This window comes from Corvus kubaryi, unplaced genomic scaffold (assembly GCF_017639235.1).
Source record: "Corvus kubaryi isolate FWS band 111438036 unplaced genomic scaffold, C.kubaryi_AGA036_p1.0 65149, whole genome shotgun sequence".
In the NCBI taxonomy this organism is placed as follows: Eukaryota; Metazoa; Chordata; class Aves; order Passeriformes; family Corvidae; genus Corvus; species Corvus kubaryi.
In genome coordinates, this window is record NW_024581794.1 from 16742 (window position 1) to 38888 (window position 22147).

A 22147-nucleotide genomic window follows, 5' to 3' on the forward strand; every position below is an offset into this window, starting at 1 on the left:
CCATGAACACAATACAAGTAATGCTGAGTATGTGCCATCAGCTGGAGGGCATGGGCTGTGTCTAATGATGCTGCTGGTGCTGCCAGCTGCATCTCCACAAGCCCACTGATGTCCTACAGCCCACCTGGTGATGCCCACCTGGTGGGAAGGTCAACCCACCAGTATCCAGCATTTTCTTCTGGATCCTGACAGCAGCAGCCTTGGTTCACACTGGATCACACTGGTTACTGTCTACAAGCTGTAGGGCCAGAAGGGCCCAAAACCCTTGGTTGTTTTGGACTCCTACTAGAGTACTAGGTCCTCTTGTGCCATCCTTCCTTACTAATATTATAGGAATGGGAGCAAGTGTAGCCAACAAGCTTCAACATGCACTTTCCCTGCCCTTGCCCGGCACTCTCTGAAGTCCAGACGGTGGACTTTAAATCATGCTTAAGTGGCAGAAAAGTTCTAAAATACTTAAATAGATGAACAGAAAATCAGAATTTTATTACTGGCATCTGTTGTAGAGAAAATTTTAAGACAGGTTTCTGGGCCAATCCAGACACTGGCGGCTGCATCAAAGACTGCCTGCCTTCAAGAAAATCACTCCAAGACTCCCTCTCAGTTAGTTTCAACAGTGCTGAATGCCACTCTGGTCAGTAAGGAAGTGGTTCGACACTCTAAGGGCAAGACAGGCAGGATGAGGTAAGTGAAAACTGGAGCTCATCCTCTGCTGCATCATACAGCCCTGCTGCAAGCCACCATGGACACGGGGCAGGGGCAGTGAAGGGAGTCAAGAGCATGGGCTGCAAGGAGCTTGCACTACACAGGAACTCCATACTTGGTGCTGTTCAGGGTCAGGAGAGGGGGTTTTCCCCTCTCTTGAAAGATAGGGAAGGCGGTCCTACTCCACACACATAGCTGAAAGGCAGAGCAGTTGAAGGCAGAAGGAAAAGCAGATGAAATGATCCAAGCTGGAAAGTTAAGAGTCACAGCTACAGAGGTCAGCCCACAGCTGAGAAGGGGTAATTACTTTCAAACTAGGGGCCAACCCACATTCCCCGATCCTGAGGCCTTTTTAACCAGTCAGGCAGTTGCATATTCATTTCAGGTAGTCACAGGGAACTAGTGCATCCACCTAACCGGAATACATCAGACACCTCCTAACAAGCCAGTGTTACTTCACTCCGATGTAGACTCTGTTGGCACAAACCTATGTGCAGTGTTTATGCCTTGGAAAAATTAAGAGACTCAGTCCAGAAAATTAAAGATCCTGAAAACACTTGTGACTCAGGGAAGCATTAGGGCAAGATGTGTTGGCAGAGACAGCTTTACGAGCTAGAAGTTCCTACTTATCCAAGGGAGGAAACAGCAAAAACTAACATGAGTGAAGTCTTGATTTAGAGTAATTATGAAAATTTATATTATATTTAGAGATACACAGCTAGCTCCAATCTGACTCAAGACTGAAATTTATCAAAATGTGTTTTATAAACTCAAAAGCCAATACAAAAACAATCGCTAAAACATCTAGCATAGACATCTACTCGCTCCAGGGTGGGAAAACAGAACCCTCCTTGCAGTGTCTGCAATTGCTCTGAGACAGAACTTGAAAGGCAAAATGATTTATAAATGAATGGGAGAGAGCTCTCATTGATTTTTCTTTTCCTTTTATGTCCAGAAAGGAAACAAAACTACCAGCCAACTGGACTAGGATATTCTTTTACTTTCAGCAGTCTGATACATGATTAATGCTACGCTTGGAATAAATAAACAACCTACACACAGCATATGGGGTGTGATTCAGACCTCAGACAAATCTTCAACTTGTAAAACTTAACTGATTTAACAGATACTGTGAGATGAACATCAGGCATGCAGCTTTGAAACATTGTAAAATTATGAGAAAGCAGGGAATAAATGCAAATATATAAATGCTAGTGTTACAGAAACTAAATTATAACTCTTTGGTTTATTTAAAAATCAACTACAGGGAATACTCTGTTTAACCTGGCTCCCACTCCTTCCTGATCACATAGTAAAATGAATCCCAACAAATTAAGTGTTCAATTTTCAACATACTTCAAAACCAATCTCAAGATCTTGTCAGACTTTTAAGAAAAGCATATTTTAAAAATAAACTCTCCCCAATTCCTTCAAACATTTTTAAAGGGAGCTGTAATCCGTACACAGAGGCTTTCAGCTTTTCTTGCATCAGCCTGTGGGTACCAAGAGCAGAACCTTTAGTAGCAGAAGTGGGGTACACTGCAGGGAAGGGTAGGGAGCTGATGGCATTTGCATTGTGGCTGCACCACTTTGTGTGTGCTGTGACACAACGGGAATGTGCTCAGCAAAAGGCAATCAGTGGGCAACCACCCTGGCAGAAACCACCAGGTCTCTTCAGTCTTCTCCTTAGAACACCAACAGCACTAAGAAGTTAAAATGTGGACACCCTCCTAATTACAGAGAATAGAGCTGAGTCTCTCTCCTGTTCCATTATTCACAATCAGCATTAATATTTATGTATGATCATAATTTACACGTGTGGAAGCAGCGAGGGGAAGCAAATTCTTTTACAGCACGCAAAAAAAGTTCACTGGCTTTGCACCCGTATAGCTTGAGAAGTCTGGTATTTTTCCATTTTTCCAGTGAAGGAACCCTTTGCCTTGTTCTTTGTGCGTTCTCAGTACTGCAGAATACCAAAATGTCACAAGCAGAAAACAGGTGTAACACTGGCATGTCTGATCTACTTCAACAGGTTTGGAAGAAACGAAATGTAATTTATTACAGCCTATTTATCTCTGCAACAATTACCCTTCAAAACCCAAAGGAGAACAATGTAATTGAAGTTACATGCCTTCTTCCCTGCAGAAACCTCAAACAGCCTCAGGCACAAGAGCCAATACAGATGTAGTACAAGGCATTAAAAGAGTGTTGGATGCTGTAGCTAGCAATTATCCTGGTATTTAAACAAATCTATCGCTCATCAGGAAAGCGTTTACTGCAGTAGTCGGAGCGAGACAGGCTGACACGGAGCACAGCTACTTAACTGTCCCCTCCAGCGATTACACTTTCTCAACCTGAGTCATGTCAAATTAAACAACTACACATTGACTTTTCACTTCTATAAACATTAAGGTATGATTGACAATTCTTGGATGCTATAAGGTAGTCATTATAATCAGCCAACATACTGTTAGCTAATTTGTGGTGTAGGTTTTTTTCCCCTATTCTGAGCCATTTCTTCTGGACTATTTTTACAGTGCTCTATAGATAACATCTGCTCTGGCTCTTTGCAGGGTCACCGTAACAAAATGTCACCACGAGACCTTTGTGTGAGAAAATAACGTATAATTGACTTGACCTGGTCTACAAAATACCTTTTTTTTTTCTCTTGGTCCTGGCCCATTTAATTCAAATTCGGAAATGTCTGGACAGCAACAGCTGGACGCTAACACTGCACTAAATACCGTTAATTTAGCATCTAGAGTATTTTTCCCAGTTCCTACCCTGACTCATGGAGATCTCTTCGGTCTGTGTAGAGCAGACATTGCAAGAGCAAGAAGTCACTTCGCAGAATGAGAAATTAAATGACAAGTTCTACAGAAGTGTTCTGAGTACATATTCATAAAGACCTCCAGCTTCCTGAGGCTATTACAGCATCCCTATGACAGGGCATCACTTACTAATATCTGAAGACTGCAGCTTAGTAAAGTTACTAGAAATCAAGCAGATACATAAAGCAGTCAAGGTTGTGAAGAAATACACCCCTTTGATTTTATATGCAACATTCTGCTGCCTGAAACCACTATGTTATAAGTGACAGTTTTACTATCTACCCCACTAATTCAAGCCACAAAAGTAATGGTGTCCAAACCTTCCCCTCAAGATAAAAGGAGTAAAAAAAATTTCATAAACAATACTGTATCATTAAGCTAATTATGAATACAAATAAGACTAGAATGCCATTGGTAAGCCTGGAAGCCTCTACACTTGCATGATTAGTCAGACTGAAGCTTTACCTTCATATTGGCTGTAGCAGACTCAAAGTGTTGGGTTTTTCAGATAAATGTAACAAATCAACCAAATAAAACCAGTACTAATAAACACATTTGTGAAAGCTGTTCTGAGCTAGAAAAGTACAATTTCACTGCAGTATTAGCACTTAAAGCAAAAACAAGTGTAGGAACTGAAAATAGCTGAGGAGGACAAATAAAGTATAGTTATCTCTCCTATCTGGTAGTAACAACTGCAGTCCCACTCCTTTTTGCACTTCTGAACTATATTTAATACCTGAGCATGGTCTCAGAAATCTAAGATTAAATACAACAGTATTTCAAATATATCTCCCCCTCTGGTTGAAAAGTCAGGCAATAGTAAAACCAGAAGACTTCAGTGAAGATTCCAGAAAATGACAGCTTTGTTTCAAACTCAAAGCAGTCACAGCACTGAAGACAATGAAATATAGCTTAATTCACAGGCTTTGCAGAACAGAACTGAAATAAAAACACATGAAATCACAGGAAGCACTTAAAAACTTCGCTGGTCTGTCACAAATAGTTTCTTTCTTTTTACTCCGTTAACTACCACCAAAGTACCTAACTTTTACTGAAGCAAGTTATTGTCCTTGTCTGTAGGCCAACACTGCTTTCCACTTTATGCAGCTATTACTGCTTAACTCCAGAGGTATTTCTCAGACCACCAGATGTCCAAGACAGCATATTTTATCTCCAAAGACTCAGTCTCAATTTACTGATACGTGAAGTGTCTTGGTTGCGTTTTGCACCGACTTCCCACTTACGTAACTGGAAAAAGGCATCTACTATTTTATCTTATTCTCAATGACCTTGTGTCCACACTGCAATTGAAAGGGCTAACACAAGCACGGAGAACATGTCCAATCCCAGCACATGGCCATGTGTGCAGTAACTTCCATAGTTTTTGTATTTCAAAGCTCCTGCCTAAGTTTTCCCCAAATCTTCTACTCAAAGCTTCATCTTCCAAGCTCTAGGAGACATTCACACATAAAACCCCCCACAAAACCCAAACCTGTTTAGCACTGTTTCAGTGGTTACCAGCCACCTGCATCATCTCTTTGAAAAAAGAATTTTCTGAAAATAAGTATCTACTTCACTGAAGAGATAACGCTAAAATGCAGCACTTTAACAAAATACTGAAATATTTATTAAGAAACAGCATAAACATTAAGACAGGGTCCCACCAGAGAAATCTGTGAGGGTATGCAGTCTTTGTACACAGAATGTGCACATAGTGTATCTATATATCCATGTATATCGATATAGGCACCCACACACAAGTGCAGGTATGTGTAGATTATATATATTATATATATAAAGCTAACTTTCAGTCCTCAGAAAACAAAAGCTATCCCCATATAACAGCCAAATTCCTACATAACTCAATTTCGACATCTCATCTGGTGTGAACTGCACTCATTTCTAGTGTAAACCCCAGCGCGCTCTGCAATGATATACTGTAATGTCACATCGCAATCTGGATTTACTATAAAGGGCTGCTGACGAGTTTCAGAGCAGTAAACATTGCTGCGAGGTGTATTTCACACTGAGCTGGTTTTTATGAAGAACACTTCACCGCCCAGCCACGGCATCCAGATGATGAATGGTGAAAGATGCATGACAAGCTTCATCATTGTTTGTAAATCTTAACTGTTCCTGCTCACTAACTCTGCAGGCAATTTTCAAAGACAGCGGCCGACAGAAGGACAGCACAGCTTTCCTGAAGGTTATTCAATCTGTACTTGGCCTGAGCTATGCCTGTGAGGAGCACTGGAAATAAACTCGTCGGCTACACTGAAGCATAGAATTAAAAATGTTTGACGGGCAGGCACACAGACAATTGCCAAATTAAGAAAGCCCATTAAGTAGCCTTGGTATCTCTCCCCTACCCTGGTCCGCAGGGTTACATTCATCATGTGCAGGGAACAAACTTCGGTATTATTTACACATGCAATATAAATATGTATATTTATAAAACAGGCACAGTGAGTTATGAGCTGTCTGGTCCTGCTCCCCCGCGACGATTCATTGTTATCCTGTGCGTTACACACAGCACTCCAACATCCCCCAGCAACTTTGCCCACTGCTTGTAGGAAAGCTACTTCTCTTCTGTCAGAAGTTTGCTTTTGTGGCAGGGGAAAGGAAAAGACAGAAAACTCCTCATAGCATGCAAGCACGGCAGTGGGAACAGATGCTACTCTTCTTTGTTTCCCGAGATCATTCTGGGAGCAGCACCATGGACTGCAACAACCCCTTGCAAAGAGTCACAATTCAGCTCCCTGCAAGAAGCAAGGCCAGCCTACACTACAGAGCCTTAATAATTATTTTTCTTCTCCCTTTTTCTTTAGAGCTCAGTAACAAATGCTTCTTTTGCTAGAGTTTCTCACAATCTGCACAGGGTTAATTTATAAGCAGAAACTGCAGAAGAACTGCAGCTCAGATGGAGACTCTTACCTGAGCTGCAAAACTGGCATGAACTGCAAGGTGGTCTAGCCAGGCTCTCATGCACTGAAAAGATTATAGCTGAATATGGAGCTCTCTCTTCTCTTAACCAGACAAATTACGACATAAAGAGCAGCTCATATATGCAGAAATTTAAGTCCAGGGGTGCAGTGGGTATAACCCACTGGTCTCTCAACATGTGGCTCTAAAATGCTTGTAACTGCAGGAGGCACTGAGAAACCTCCCTCTGCTAAAACAATGTAAAGCAGAAGAGAGGAGGTGTCCAGGGAAAGCTAACAGAGTCATTATGTACTCCAGGATAGCAGCCTGGCAGGTGCACAGAGAGATGCTGATGCCCTGTGCAGGACCCAGCGCTACCAAGGTGGCACCACTCTCCCACTGCCGGCTCTCTGCTGCACCGTCAGTGAGGCTTTCCCGACTGGGATTGATGGGACACCACAAACTTCTTTTCATAGAAGGCAACTGAAGAAAGCAAATGTAGTGCTTTGGATCTGGCACCTGCCTTGGCCAACTGTACCACTGATGTGAGCTTCCTCAGAACAGGACTTTCCTCAAACCCTTGCTTTACCACCTCAAGGCCTCCGACTCATAACAAAATGCAGGCTTCAGTTTCAAAAACCCTGCACCCTTCGATCCACACGAAATACTAAACAACAGACAAATACATCCCATGAAGAAAAACTTCCTCTGACAACTACCCAGTCTGACCCCCTTCTGGGTGCATGTGGTTTTGCAGGTGTGGGGGGATGGGGTGCCACTGGCAACTGCTGAGAGTTCAGGCTGTCCCACTCTCTCTTGCTAGGATGCTGAAAAACGAAAACATTCACACACAGTTTCCATGAGAGCTTAAAATTCCTGCTAGGGGATTCTAAAGCCGCAGTCCAGAAATATCTGTTTTTATACAAAAACAGGTGGAAAGCCTTCAAAAAATAGTTTTTTCTACTGCTCTTGAGGAAGGATCAGCAGCTTCTCCCAGATCAAAGAGCAAGCGTTTGTCAGTTGCCCTGACATGAATCAGCAAAACCTGTGAATCAGCAAAAGTCATGAAACAAGCCTGTAATTCTGCAATCACCCAGTGCAAAGCTGCTCTGTGTGCTTTTGAGTGAGCATAACATAAATGCTGCATTTGGAGAAGAAACTACTAAGATGAGCCCTTTAATGGGGACTGAACTAAAGCAGAATACAAAAAAAATGCTCGTATTACTTTATTTATTGGAACTCCCATCAGACCATATAAAGTTGTTTTAATATTGTTCAAATCTTCACTAATACAACCCCATTTAGAACACAGACCAGTAATTAATTTATGAAAAGGCTTCAGTACACAGAAAAACAAGTTACCAGAGCTTATACTGAATTTGCCTCACATTCCCAAATGTATTTTGACAGCTGCTATTACAACTATTGAAATTATCAAGTATGATTAATACCGTCATGAATCAGGGTTAGCAACCCAATTAGTTTAAAAGATAAAAAAATGGCCACGCTCAACAACTGTCTGTTCAGCTACAACCAAAATTCAAATTTTTATTGAAAATGACATGTTAAAAAGTCATTTGCCTAAAGAGATCGATAGAACATTGCAGTGCACATGCAAAACCAGCAACGTAATTAAGGCATGAAGAAATGCAATACGAAGTCTGCTCACCATCCTTGTAATCAGTGCCAAAGGGAAGCTGCATGCAGCATAGCCATTGAGGACTGTAAGGAGGAGAAATGAGAAAGCACAAAAAAAATAAACAGCTGCCCCAAGTTCAAGTGACCCACTTGAACTAACTCTTCAATATCTACAGATTTGTATCATCACCCCTTTCCTCTTCTTCGGTGTTATTTCAAAACCTATTTATAAGAGTTTGATGTAAAATGATAGTGGAAACTAGAGTCTTGAGTTTTCAGCAAACACTGCTTGCTCCTTCATCACTAAGGACAAACATTCTTGAGTAGAGGTCACTTTTCAAGCAAAAGATGGAGACAGACACATACACATAACACACAAGCTAAATACGGCTGAACTTCTGGGTGCAAACTTTCATCCTCCCCATACACTTTGCTGCTGAAATCCTTCCAAACTCAAAACGATTTCTGGTGATGCTCTGCAAAGAGGTAGAAAAGGAGTAGAAAGACAGAGTAGAAGAAAAAGAGTAGAGCAGGAGTAGAACAGGTACATCTCACACCTGGTAACACCTGTACTGCCTGGGACTGAAACAGCTATTCTTAAGCTTACACAGATTGTGGCTAGCCAGCTGACAGAAGAGAATTTGGGCTATTTGATACAATTGTTCCCCAGTTCCTAAGCACTTTATTAGTACAGCTTTGTCAGTGCATCTTCCCAGCCGGCTGCAAATTAAGAGCAGACAGGGGCAAGGCTTTTTGCTGTTCCTTGATAATTTCTCAGCCATATCAAACCAGCCTGCTTTGTTTGCAGAAGCCCAGCAGTTTGGCTGGGCTTCTCCTATGACTCAGTACTGTTGTTGATACAGCATCCAAGCAGAGAAGCAAGGATGAGTCTTTAAATGCAGATCCTGGAAACGTCTGTGTCGCTTTCATTTCCACAACTGGGGATACCTGCTATTTGAATTCTAGAGAAGACTGTGAACAAGTGTTTTAGTGCTGGAAGCTGTTACGCTGATACAGAAAACCTGTTACCAGAAATGTTCTTCTTCATAAAATGGTGTTTGCTTATTTACACAAAATTGCTGATGTTTTCTGCATCAAAATATCATCTTTTCTTGCATGTGTTTGGGAGAACTTTCAGACTCCTACTTAATGTTTAAGCTGCAAACGCAGCACTGCTCAGTGCTTCATTCCTTGTGTTTCCAACACGCATGACACCTAGGACAGGAAAACAGAAATTCAAACCTGTCCAGCAGCTAGAAAAAAATTTTAAATGCAATATATCTTTTTCACCATGGCCAGACATGTGGTGTAATTATCTCAACATTTCACGCAATGATGACAGATGAGGTTTTACGCTACACCAACTCTAAGACCAGGTAACTACTCTAAAATCTGAAGTGTCTGCAGATACAGGATGTTTATCCTTTGTATCTTTGTATTTGAACGTTCAATTTTTCTGCCACTTCCCCAAACCTGGAAAACACTTTAATACAGATAAGTAAATGCTGAACTTTCATGCAGTGGAAACAGGACACAGAGTGAGACGTGTGTTGCATGTGCTTTCTTGCTCTCTCAAACCAAGGGCTTGTGCAGGTTCTTTCACAAATAGAAATGCTGGAGAGGCTGACTGAAAAGCATGCAAATGTCCCACAGAAATCAACAGGAATGAAGTACTTGGCTTTTGGAGATGAAATACCTTGTCGTGTCCCACTCTCACTTCCCCTCTTCTCAACTTGTCTTCCAAAACTATGCTTTGGATGCACATGCACAAGATTTGACAACAACTTCTCATATGTATTTTCCTCACATTGCTTTTGCAGAAAAAAGGAGAAGGAAATATTCTGCACTACTGAGTATAAAATCCCCCTCCTACCTAGAAACTACCATCTAAAACTTAAAATTGGTGACCTAAGGAAGCCCTCTAAAAGCATCCTTTTGCCATTTGTCACCAGTTTATCAACTTTTTCTCCCCGTTTTCCCCAGTTTCTCCTGAAAGGGAAACAGCTGTGCTTAGCTGGAAGCAAAACATTTTACTTGGAAACACTTCAGACTGCAAGGAGGTTGACTGATGGTATTTTGCCACTCAGAAAATGTCAGCACATTACTGTATGCAAGACACCGTAACATGCCATGATGGTCCTGCACAAGTGCTAGAAGCTTCCTGAGATTTTCACACCATTGACAGTGTAGATCAGTGATCTGCTAGTTCATCTCTCACCCCTTTTACTGTAGCCAGTCTAAGTAGGCAGTTAGCATACCAGAACAAAATCAGTTGAACAGTCTGACTCAAATACTAAGACAACACATGAACTGGCAAAGCCTCTACAATGCTGAAGTTGGAGCTGAAGTGTGGGTAATAGACTGTATGTGTGTGTTGCAAGACCACTGCAGGTTTGTGCCTGGGAATTTAACAGCCATTTTTTGCTTAAGATGCACATTTAGGATGTTTTGAAAATGTGGCTAAAAAATAATTTTTTTATTTTGACCTGCAGCTCTTCTAAGCACACTGTTACCCTCCTGCAAAATTTCTGGGTTAACCATACATAAGTCTTCAAAGAGATCTTAAAAATATAGTCACAGCCTTGCTGCAGGAGTTTAGGTGAAGTTTTACAGTCTACTTACATAGCAAATTAGATTAGATGATCCTCATGTTGCCTTCTGGATCTAAAATCCATCAACACATATTTTTAGAGGAACAGGAAGCCTCTGAGCATGATCACTTCAAAGATACAGAAGGAATGAATAAAATACAATTTGTTTCTTTAAAACATGCACTGGAGTTGTCTTCAGCAAGTAGCAACCACTAACCCTGCAGAAACATGTCACTTGGGCTTCATAACAAAGGAGTCAGGCACTGGACAGCCCAACAATCAACAGAGAAATACTTAAGAATGTGTCTTTTATAGGAGACAGCAACTGCAACATGTGCATCAATACTTTGGGGAAACGACCCACCCTCTTTAATACACAGCATCCACTCAGCACTCACACAGGTGACAATAAAGAGGCAACAAACCTCCAACCCTCTGAGGTCTGTGAAAAGCACCAGAAGAAAAATGTCATGGGAGAGTAAATCATGTATTTACTGGGGATGTTATTTTGTCTGTAGACAGAAAAAGTAAAAACAGTCATCTCCTCCAAGAACATGCATAAGAAAAAGGAAGATGCTTCTAAGAAGCCTGTTGGCTATGATCCTGCTCACAGGTTCAAATTTCTTCCCAAAAACATTAGTGCCTCTTTCACCCACTAGCTCCCTGCTATGGAAAAACACTTCTTCAGAGTCTGGAAAATGCTGTTTGATCTCAGTAAATTACATCTCACTGCTTGTCGGTTTCTGATTGATGGTGTAACTTAGGGAACAATATCTGTGTATGGAATAGTGTCTGGAGAAGCAGTCAGGGATTATTGAAAATACAGTATTTATGCAGTTTAAAAATCAGTGGAACATTACATATAATTTTTTTCTAGAGTGATGAAAAATTACTGAAGTGCATTTGGGAACAAAGGGTATAAGGTCTTTTGTCTATTTTTAAAAACACTTGGCTGGTAAGACTTCTCAGTGAGTTAGTAGTGATGGATGCAAGAAAAAGTGTCAACTGCAGTTGAGCATAAAACCAACTGCTTCTCCAACCAATGGGCAGAAAGGAAGACGTCACTGTTCAGTGGTGGTTAGAAAAGAGGGAATAAAATAAAGCTGAAGAAAAGAGAAGGAAAATGAACCAAGGATCACTGATTTCTCTAAGCCATTTAAAACTACTAGAGAAGGAGGAAAAGTCTAAGGTTTTATCGCACCATGTGCTGTTTCTTCATCCATCTGATATGTCACAGTTAGTTGGAAGACTTTCAGAAACAGTCACTATGAAAGAACAACCACCTCCTCAACATAAATGATTCTGGAGTTAGTGAATGCAAGGGCTCAGTGCTGACTTACACAAGCCACAGATACGACTTTATACACACTTCACCTTCTAAAACATCATTTGGATCCTAAGGTCCTGTCATGACACAACCACACGACACAAACTAAACAAACACCAGGACTTTAGCCACAGAAAGACCATTATGGAACCTACACGACATACATCCTTCCACCAGACAGAAAGAGGACAAGACGGATTTCAATGTAGAAGGAGAGAGAAGGAAATGAGGATGGATGCTGTTACTGGTGCTGTGACTCTGAAATAAAAAACCAAACAAAAACAACCCACTAAAACTTGGCAGGTGTAAAGTAAATGAAAAAAAATACTTCCCACAGACCTTACAAAATTAAACTGCCAAGTTCACTGATTGGTACAGAGAAACAAAACACATGAAAAGCTTATTGTCCTGGCTCAGGATATCTTTGAATGCCAAAGAGTGTGAAGATTTTGTTCTCTGTTTCTCTTCTTATTTCTCTAGCATCAGTTACTGACGGGATTCAGTGATGGAGAGGCAGCTCAGTGGAGTTGGACTACTCCAGCAAAGCCATGTTAACACCTGTGTTAGCACTGTCTGCTGTGGGAGTAAGGGAACAAGGAAGCACGAAAAACACTGTCAAAACAACAAGGTAAATTCACCAGTGCTGGAAATTACTGCAGATTACAGTAATACTTAGGAGAGCCTGAAACACAATATGGAAAGGAAGATTTATCTGCAGTAGTTTTAAATTAAGCAACATGGTATGATGAGTTTGAAAAAAAAAAATGGAAGCAAGTCTGCGAAGGGCTTCATTATATGGTTGGGATGCAGGAGTAGCTCCTACATGTGGTTAAGAAAGGACGGCAAAGGCTCAGTGGGAGGCCTGTGGAAAAAATCACAGCACTTCTGAGAAGAAAGGTAATTCTGAGGTTAGAGTAAAGATCATTTACTCCTGTGAGAGAGTCAGGTGGTAAGCACCAAACACAGTACCTCAAGTGACTGTACAACTTAAAAGACATACGTAAGTGCAGAAGGTACAACTGACTGGACTCCTGAACCATGAGGCTTCTGAAGTAAAAGACTGCATGACTGTACACCATCAGCCTTCCACCACTGCCACCACGCTACAAGCCTTCCAGTAATCAGCCACTATCTTTAAAACAGCTACTCTATGATGCTTAGCTTCCTTCCCAGCAGCAACCCACACCTCCTGGGTGCAGGTCCAAGGCAAGGTGGTGCCATGTACCCCAGTGGGTGCACTTACCTTTTGCTTTCAGCTCCAAGGAGGGGGTGTCCTCAGAGGTCAGGATTTGGGGGACGCACATGGGAGCGCCAACCCCCTGTCCCAGGTAGGAAGCAGGTGGGTAGTAGGAGCACATGCGGTACTGGGAGCTGACTGCGTGGTGTCTCTCCATACCCTTCACCTGTCAGAAGAGAGAAATGCAACAGCAGCCTGTGAAAGCCAAGCCCCAGTGCCACGGGGGCACCCCACTATCCCCTCCCTCCACCCCTCCACGGCTTTGATGAAAGTCACAGTGGGTGCATGGAAAGTAAAATTCTGACATGCTGGCCTTGGGTTTTTGATTTGGTGGGTTCACAGTCTGCCCACACTGACCAGCTACAGGTGGTGTGGTATGAGATGTAACCCAGCAGCAGCAGCAGCAGCACACCTACAGCTGTTGTATCTTACTGCAGATGGAGATGCATCTGGCACACAAGCAAGTACCCTTCATGCAAGCAGCTTCCTGCAGAGTCTCCAGCTTATGGCAGAGAGAAGCGTAAGCTCCTGGCCAGTGTCAGAGGTGAAGTGTCCATCCAGCTCCTACACCTCCCCAGAGACTAACCCATCTCAGACTGGTGGTAACTGCTCTGCCAGGGACCTGCTGGGTGGCTAGGGAGGACAGTCCTATCGACCGACTCCCACAGGATATGCTCCATGGCATTGAGCAGCAACACACAAAAACAAACACACTGTTTTTCTTGCAACACCGTAAAATGGGAAAAATATTTTCCTAAGTTACCCAAAAAAACCAAGTTGTGTTTAGACTACACGAGAGCCGGTTTTGGAGCCACAACTGGACACCAGCCAGAAGTCTGCTGTGTCAGCAACATGTCCGTCAGATATGCCTTCTACCTTCCACAGACTGCAGCAAAGTGGCAGCACTCAGAAATCAAAGTTTATCCTACTCCGATGCCCTGAAATCATCTAAACCGATCTCCTCAGAGAAGTGGTAATGCTTTCATAAATTTCTGTTTTATGAAAGAACTATCAGCTACTATTATTTGTTACAAAGCCCTACAATGCAGTGTGGCCTCAGTGCTCCAAAAATGCAGCCAAAACACTTCACAAGATTAACATTTTCAACAGGAAAGGTAACACTAGCTGGTTTCCCTAAGTATGCTGGGAAGTGACTGATTGAAAGATGAAAAGCTTCTGGGCAGAGACAAAATATCAGAGTTTTGCACCAGTTATTGATAGCAGTAGCAACAATAATGCACACCCAGCTATGCCATTACACAATGTCTGTGTAAGCTGACATGCTTGACAGCCTTTTCAGAGCCGTCTCACCTCAGGTCTGCCAGCTCCAGTGTAGCTCCCTCGGGTCTGAGCCAGCAGCGCCTGGAGCCCTATCCCTCAGCCCTTCCCAGGCTGCAAAGCTCAGAGCCAGGGAGCAGCGGAGGCTGGGTGTGAACCTGCTGTCCCAGATGGCTGCCCCATGCCAGCAGACCTACAGGGTCTGGTCCTGCCAGTAGGAGCCACCAGCACCTCCCAGAATGCGGTCACCCCTTGTTTTCCAGGGGTCCCTGTAAGAACTCCATATTCATTTTCACATGCCTAGCTGCAAATAATGTGGCCCTGTTGGTGCTCTCTGAGGCAGATTTGCAGTGAGATTAAGTGCAGAGAGAGAGAGAGCATGGTGGCTGTTCACAGGGAAGCAAAGTGCACCTCTGCCTGACTTCTGACAGCAGCACACTCACATATTCTTGCACATGTACTGGGTGACTTCCTTTTAGCCTGTAAAAGTTAAAGAGTTTTTGTATTATAAATTAAAGCAATACTTAAAACTTTTGGTTTTCTACCTTCACATGCAGAAAAAGTTGCATCCAGAATAAATAGTAAATTAGTCTTCAAAATTTCAATGAGTCATCCTGAGGAAGCCTGAACTCAAAACAACCACTGACATTGGCTCTCCTCTTACGACAAAGGGCACTCTCCTCTTTGAAAACAAGACTCCCTCAACAAAACCTTGCCTCAGTGCAATACAAACTGCCCAAAAGCACAATCCAAAGGGCATTCTGAACTGGCGTATCTGCGAAGCTCAACAGCTCTGGAAGTACTGGGAACAAAAAAGCTGGCGAACTCCTCTCTGTCTGCTGTGTTGCACACACTGTCTTCCTTCCCCTGGTGGGGTAGGGCAGCACCCACGGACCACACATCTCCACCTCTCCCTTGTGCAAGGCCATGTGCACACATGTACAACTGAGAAAAGCTTGCCCGAAGGAGACAGCATTATTTCAGCTGTAACAAAATGGAGGGATCCCTCCCTGGCACTGAACCGCTCATGCACACGTTTCCCCTCCCTGTAGAGTGGATGCAGTGATCCGCCTCCTTTCAAGGATTTTTTTAGGGGTTTTCTCCATTTCTTAAAAAAACAACTCACCTAAAATCTCTAGATGCAATGAATTACTACTATTATTATTATTAGTGTGTGGTAGCTGGCTAGCAAGAGACATGTTTTATAATCTTATTACCCACACCAAGTCTATGAACCACAGTTCGACTGACAGCCAGAGGCTTGGCTGTGCAAAGAATATGCTGTGTATTAACCACTGAAGAAAATCTAAAAGCTTTTGGTTTTGTTTTATTAAACTGTTTAGAATCCACACCACAGTAAATCTGAACCATAAGGTTGCCTTTTTATAGTGCTTAGCAATCCTGTTTTACAGTAACAATAAAAAAACAACCAGTTGTAAAAATTCTTGACCTTAGCGCTGCCATTAAAAAGCAGGCTTAGGAGACCACTATCTCATGAGAAGGGACATTTGGTCTGTATTAACTCCTGCAGCTCTGTGGAATCCTTACAGGTTTTTGAGTGCTAGAAAGGGAGATCAGGACAGCCGTGGGGAGGCCCTGGAATATCAGATTATTTTCAATCCGGGGCAGTTCAGCTTTCCAAATGCTAGACTCATGTACCAGGTTTGGGATCCTGTCCTAGGTCCTGTCCAGGGGCAATGCTGGGGTCATGCCGGTATCACAGGAGGAGAATGCCTGGCATTTTGGTGTCCCTTTCTGCCTCCCTTGCCTCTTCCAGCCCTACAACAAAGCTGAGACAGGCATGAACTGGGGCAGTTCCACAAACCACTCTGGTTTGTATCACTGCAGAGTACACACCAAAAAAACAAGGCATATTTTAGGTGAGCAAGAGTTGCGCAAGGGAAGGGCATGCATTAGTCTTTGCAGAGGGCAAGCTGAGCTCCTAAGTTGCTTCCCTTCCAGCCACACACTGCTTGTGCCCTGCTCCAGCTGCAGGATTCACCAAGTAGCTCACAGACTTTAATGGGAGACACACATCATCAGAGCAGCACAGTTGGTCTACGGAACATTTACAGGTTCCCCTAAATTGTACAACACAGCACATAGTAATGTTTTAAAAGGTGTACTGCAAGCAACAGTGGGATGCTTACACTTCATGAACAAATAAATACGGCCTGATTTGAAGACCATGAGTGCATTGGAAATTCCTTCCCTGTGCCTTGCAATGCCACTGTGAGGAATTGAGAGGCAGCTACAGTTTGCCCTCGTACAGATAAACTGGAAACAGGACTTGTTCATCACTGAGCAAAACAGTCAGTGCAGCCCTCCAGCTGTGTCCAACAGTGACAAAATACAAAGCAAAATCCAGGAAAAACATGAGGAAAACACTCTTGCATCAGACCATTCCTGTAAAAAACCTTTATCAACAGCTGGTGGAAGAGCGTGTAAAGCTCGGTTCCTCCTTCCAAGCTTCTGGCAGCATCTGCATAACCTCTACATATCTTTTCATGGAGAAAGAGCTGAGGGGAGAAGGTAGCCAAACCAGGAACAGGGAAGTGACAAAGCAGGCAGCAAGTGGTGACTCACTTCTCTAGCCTCAGAGACTAGAAAATGGTCCTGCCCTTCCCAGATACTTATTTAGGCAAAACATCACCTGTGTAATTCTTTTACTTGCAGGAGCTGCCAGACACGATCTCCTTGTGAGCCACTGTTATTTTAGCAGCAGCTTCACACTTTGCAGTTGATCCTGACTATGGGGTTTATTTCCAAGAAGAACAAACAGGAAGAGGTCATGGATGCTACTCCTGGGTGACAAGGGCTGCAAAAGTTTCAAAGCAACACAGGAGATCAAAGTGCAACCCTTCAGCTCTGCCACTGGTGTGCCACATGACCTTGGCCAAATCATGTTACCCAGGATTTCCATCCTTTTATTTCACCCATGAGTCAGCAACAGCTTCCTTCAACCAAACTCAGTAATTATGGAAACACCAGAGAAACTCTTAAAAGTTTAACATAGCCTTCTCCTTCTGTCTTGATCTTGAAGTCAATCTTAGCAGGCATAAAATTGCATTTGTGTCATTGCTTGCGAACAACAGAATTCACAGGTTGGTTTTTGGCATGGGCAAGAAGGCACCCACTGGGCATTGAAATGGGAAATTCAGGCATCAGTAATCTCCCCTCTGTCACCTGTGAGCTGTGTGACTGTGGCAAGTTATTTAACACTTCCCTGCCTCAGTTTCTGCATTATAAACCAGGTTTGCTGCTCTCTCCCACCTTGCAATACTGCGCATGTGCTGACCCCTCACAACTACTGTTGCACTCATGCTGCCCAAGGTGTTTCATTCCTAAAACCAGCTAAGCATGTTTTCCAGCACAAGGAAAAAATGAGTGTATGATACCCTGCCTTGACTTACTTTGATTTTAGCACAGAAAATACAAGACACATCTATATCTGTCCCTCCTTGATAGACAAACTTAATTAACCTTTGCTATTCTGTTCCAACCCATTCTTTTAGACAAAGGCAGTGACCCATAAACAATATGTTACCATCAGAATCTCAACTGCAGTGACACCTAGAGATATAGCCCTATCAGCAGTATTGGAAAATAAACCACTTAGATTAGCTCCTCCAAGAAATATGGATTGCATTCATGTCACACATGAGCTATCAGAAACATGAGGATACTTTTAGCATAAATCTGTAGTGTGAAGGGTATGTTATGAATACGGTAGATAATTCACTGCTTACACATAAAATTGGGACTGTCTTGGGTGACTTGCACAATGTGTATATATTTAAACACACATGCACACATTTTACACTGACTTGTGAAGAGTAAGGCTGCAATTTCTGTAAGAGAGACAGGCTTTTTGGAGGAAAAACTGGGCCAGAAACCAGAAGCAGGTGGCAGAAGTTGAAAAGAGCCATCTTTTTTTACTAGCCAAGTGGCTATTCTTCAAACTCCTAGCTGTCCTATCACAGTCATATTCTTCTGGATTGAGTAAAAGAGAATTTTTTCACGTTTAGTACTTCTAAGAAATCCTTAAAAACGAGTTTCCTACATCAGCAGTACTAAATATTTTGTTTCCAAATGGTAAATGTAAATCCCACATTAGAAAATGAGTTAAAATTTCCCAGTCTCTCTCAAGTATTTATTTTTGCTCTAAACTGGTGTAAAAAAAAAGCAGAGGTTCTAGAAGTGAGAATACCGGTTTGCCAAGTTGCACTAAAGGTGGGGGAAGAAAAATGAAATTGTACAAAATTCTGAAATGTGTCCAAAACCTCCACACTAGCCTTAACCTTTCCCAGGACCAGGATGCCTGGAGTTACCAAAGTAACAAAGAAAAAGCAGCCACTTGTCCCCAGGTGTGGGGGCACCTTCTGTATCTTGCCAGTTTTTAATGGTTCAGCTGTATGAACCAGAAGTTTTAACATTTTTTGGGGATGATGTTGACTCACATCGAGTCCAGATGAGACTCGTGCTGTGGATCACATGCCAGCACTCTGTCATCTTAGAAAATCAACTCTGATTGGATTCAGATGTGTCCCTCAAGGTTTTGCTTTTGCTGTGATAGAAAATGCTGCAATCACCCCATATATTTCTACTGCAGTGAGACCAGTTTCAGAAGCACCAACTTCCAAGTACATCAACCTGCTCTGACTTGCAATACTTTTGCTGGCAAACTGATGTTACTGTTAATTGGATTGAATGCACACAAACTCCCATTGTAATGAGCAAATACAAGAGCTTCAAGGGAGACTCCAGATGCTCACACAGGACTGGAGTGAAAGGAGATGTACAGTAACCACCAAAACTGCTACACTTCCTGCCAACCTAGGCTTGTCTCTTCCTCAGGTGCAACACCAGACATATCTGATTATCTGCCTTAGAGCTGACAGGAGCAGCAGAATATAAATGACCAAAGGAGTCTCAACCAAAACAATAATCTTCATTACGCTTATCAAAGAGTGATGGATACAGCTTCTGGTGTGACTGTCTATAGATGAAGAAAACCTACAGAGAAATATACAAAATATTTGCACCTTTATGAATCTACTCAAGCATGTGAGCCTCTGCAAAGAACAAAGACTAATGAAATCTGACATTAATCTACATTAAAGATTCAGTGATTCAGTTTATTTGCTGATGCTCAATGATGCATTAATCCTCATCTCATCCCACACACACTCACATGTTTCCTCCCTGGCTATTCTCTTGTGCTCCTTAAATTCTGAAACAGCGGACAACTGGGCTGCTCAAGGCCTTGTCTGCATCCAGAAGTTAGCTTACATTAAATAGGCAATTCTCCCTATGTCGTTAAAGTTGTTCTAGGATCCATGAGCCTGCACGAAGTGAGCCTGGAAAAGCCAGGTGCCTTGTCTACCCAGCTTAAACTAGAATACCTTCCAGTGAGCACACCGATGACTTCTACACTCAAAGAAACCCTCCTCTGAGCTCACACCTGAGCAAGCTGCCCTAATTTGGTTACAGCAGGTACTGCCCAGCTATGATTCTGGCAAAGAAACAAAGATCAAAAACTTTGATTGAAACAGTTATAGCAATAGAACTTAGATGAGAATATTCACTCCTACCGGACTCTGGTTTAAAAAAGCCCATTCATGTAAAAAATAAATTCAGTCAGTACAACCAGCCCAGCAGAAGTCCCTGTGTAGGTAACAGCTATGTATTTCCTCTGAGAAAGAAAAGCATGCACAGGTTTGCCGGCAAAACCTCCTGAAGGTGTAAGCAAGGTCTGATTCCTCTTTGAGGATCATGCCTTGAATGAAACCCTCCTTTAATTCCTTACTGTGCTTGACAGAAAGCTCATCAGTTATTCATCCCCCATTTAACACTATTTCTGTGATCTTTCCTGGCTGGTAACCCGCATGCACAGAATCAACGTTTAACCATGTGCAGCAACTGAGACCTCGTTCCCCTTGCAACAAACCATCTTCAGTGCCACATGGAGTTTTACAACCTCAGCATCACTGCACCCACTGCCACCAAATGTTTTCTAGCCTCTCACTAAAACTTTTAATGATTATTTGTGCAGTGTTACGCTGTTGTAAGCGTACGCAAACTCTGTGACTCAGAACTCTTCCAGCAATAACAATCCTACTTGCAGATGAGTCTGAGAAACAGCCTGTAAGTTACATAACACTGCCCTTGAACTACACTCTGCCCTACTGCCCAGGAGAAGTGGGTCCTGAGTTTAGGACACTTAGAAGCTGGGGAAACATCACTTCTGCAGGCGAAAAGCAGCACCTTTATTCTCTCTGCTCAGACATCTAACCTAAACAGCACTGAGGGATCCCAAAAGGTCTGCTCTGGAGAAATTAAAATCTTAGATGTGCTAGATAACTAAATTCACACGAAGGTGAGTAGAATCATGTGATATATCCCACAAGGGACATCCACAGCTTTGAAGCTGCTGGTAGAAGGGAAACAGTCCTTTCTGACAACAGCCATCTCTTTTTTCCTTACTTACCTCTTCAGTATCTCACTAATTTGAGTGACTTAATTAATTAATTAATTAATTCTGCACTTAAGCAGAAGTTAGTTTCTGAAGGGCCTGAAGATAAAAATTAATGGAAACCTTATTGCTTTACAGGGTGTCAAAGGTTCCACAAGCAAAAGCCAATCTCCCAAGTGAGACACAGAGTCTCTAAGCCAAGACTTTTTATATAAATGACTGTACAAGACAACAGAACCACGAGGACACCACATCTTCATTCCAAGGTTTAACATATTTTAAATCAAACACTAAGTGCTAGGTGAAGTGTGGAACTAGCAGCCTGCAAAAACATTATTTTCCCAAGGCAAATGTTGCCACCCTTCACTTGTGTTGTGATGGTGTCTCCATGCATCAGAAAGGTAAGTGCTGCATGCAGATGCTTGAGAAGTAACCTTCTATCTGAAATACTGTGCTATACCAGATTAAGCCAATCAACCAAAATGAAAGAGTTAAAAAAGCACTTGGCATCTCACCCCATTACCATGCACAAAATCCTGTACCTTGCCTTGACTCATTTTCCCCTTGGTCTGGTGATCAAATTCATCAGCTAGAGAGGATGCCATCCACTGAAAAGGTGTACCTTCATGTATCAACACACCAAGAGAAGAGAGCTCTCATGGCGTGGGCTTGCACCGCAGAAGAAAAAGAGACAGTTTCTTATCCCATACAGCTGTACTCACGGCAAAAAAAGGGACATGGAATAGTGATAAATGCTACATGCTCAAGCATGTGAGCCTCTGCAAAGAACAAAGACTAATGAAATCTGACATTAATCTACATTAAAGATGTAGATTATTAAAGATTGAAGATTATTGTAGATTAAAGATGTAACGCCCTGGCATTAGTTTCAGCTCCTCAGTATCAAAAATTAAAATGTCCTTTCAGAGCTGGTCCCTGTGCCAGAGACACCTGGCTAGAGAAACTCTCTGTCAGCAAACAGGACGACCTATCTGTTCCCTTACACAAGGATGTTTTGGTGGACATTTCATTGTTGAGTGGTTTCACAATACAGCCTTTGCAGAAGCAGCCTGCCCTGTCTTGATGCTCTACAGAAAAGGTCTGCCCCCTCCTGTCCTTACACAAGGAACACAGGCATACACA

The 22147-nt window shown here is 42.5% G+C and overlaps 1 protein-coding gene across 2 annotated transcripts in view; it reads right to left on the minus strand.

Annotated features, from left to right (window-relative positions):
- The window catches only part of LOC121673061 (doublesex- and mab-3-related transcription factor 1-like), a 57800-nt gene that overhangs the window by 11679 nt on the left and 23974 nt on the right, over positions 1–22147 (minus strand). Inside the window, exons 4-5 of one of the 2 annotated variants that reach the window (XM_042046099.1) lie at positions 13258–13417; positions 8128–8180 (exon numbers count right to left, since the gene is read on the minus strand). In XM_042046099.1, the coding sequence (XP_041902033.1) occupies positions 8128–8180; positions 13258–13417 (213 nt within the window). The remainder of the gene's footprint in view (positions 1–8127; positions 8181–13257; positions 13418–22147) is intronic. The other variant, XM_042046100.1, reaches the window with a different exon arrangement.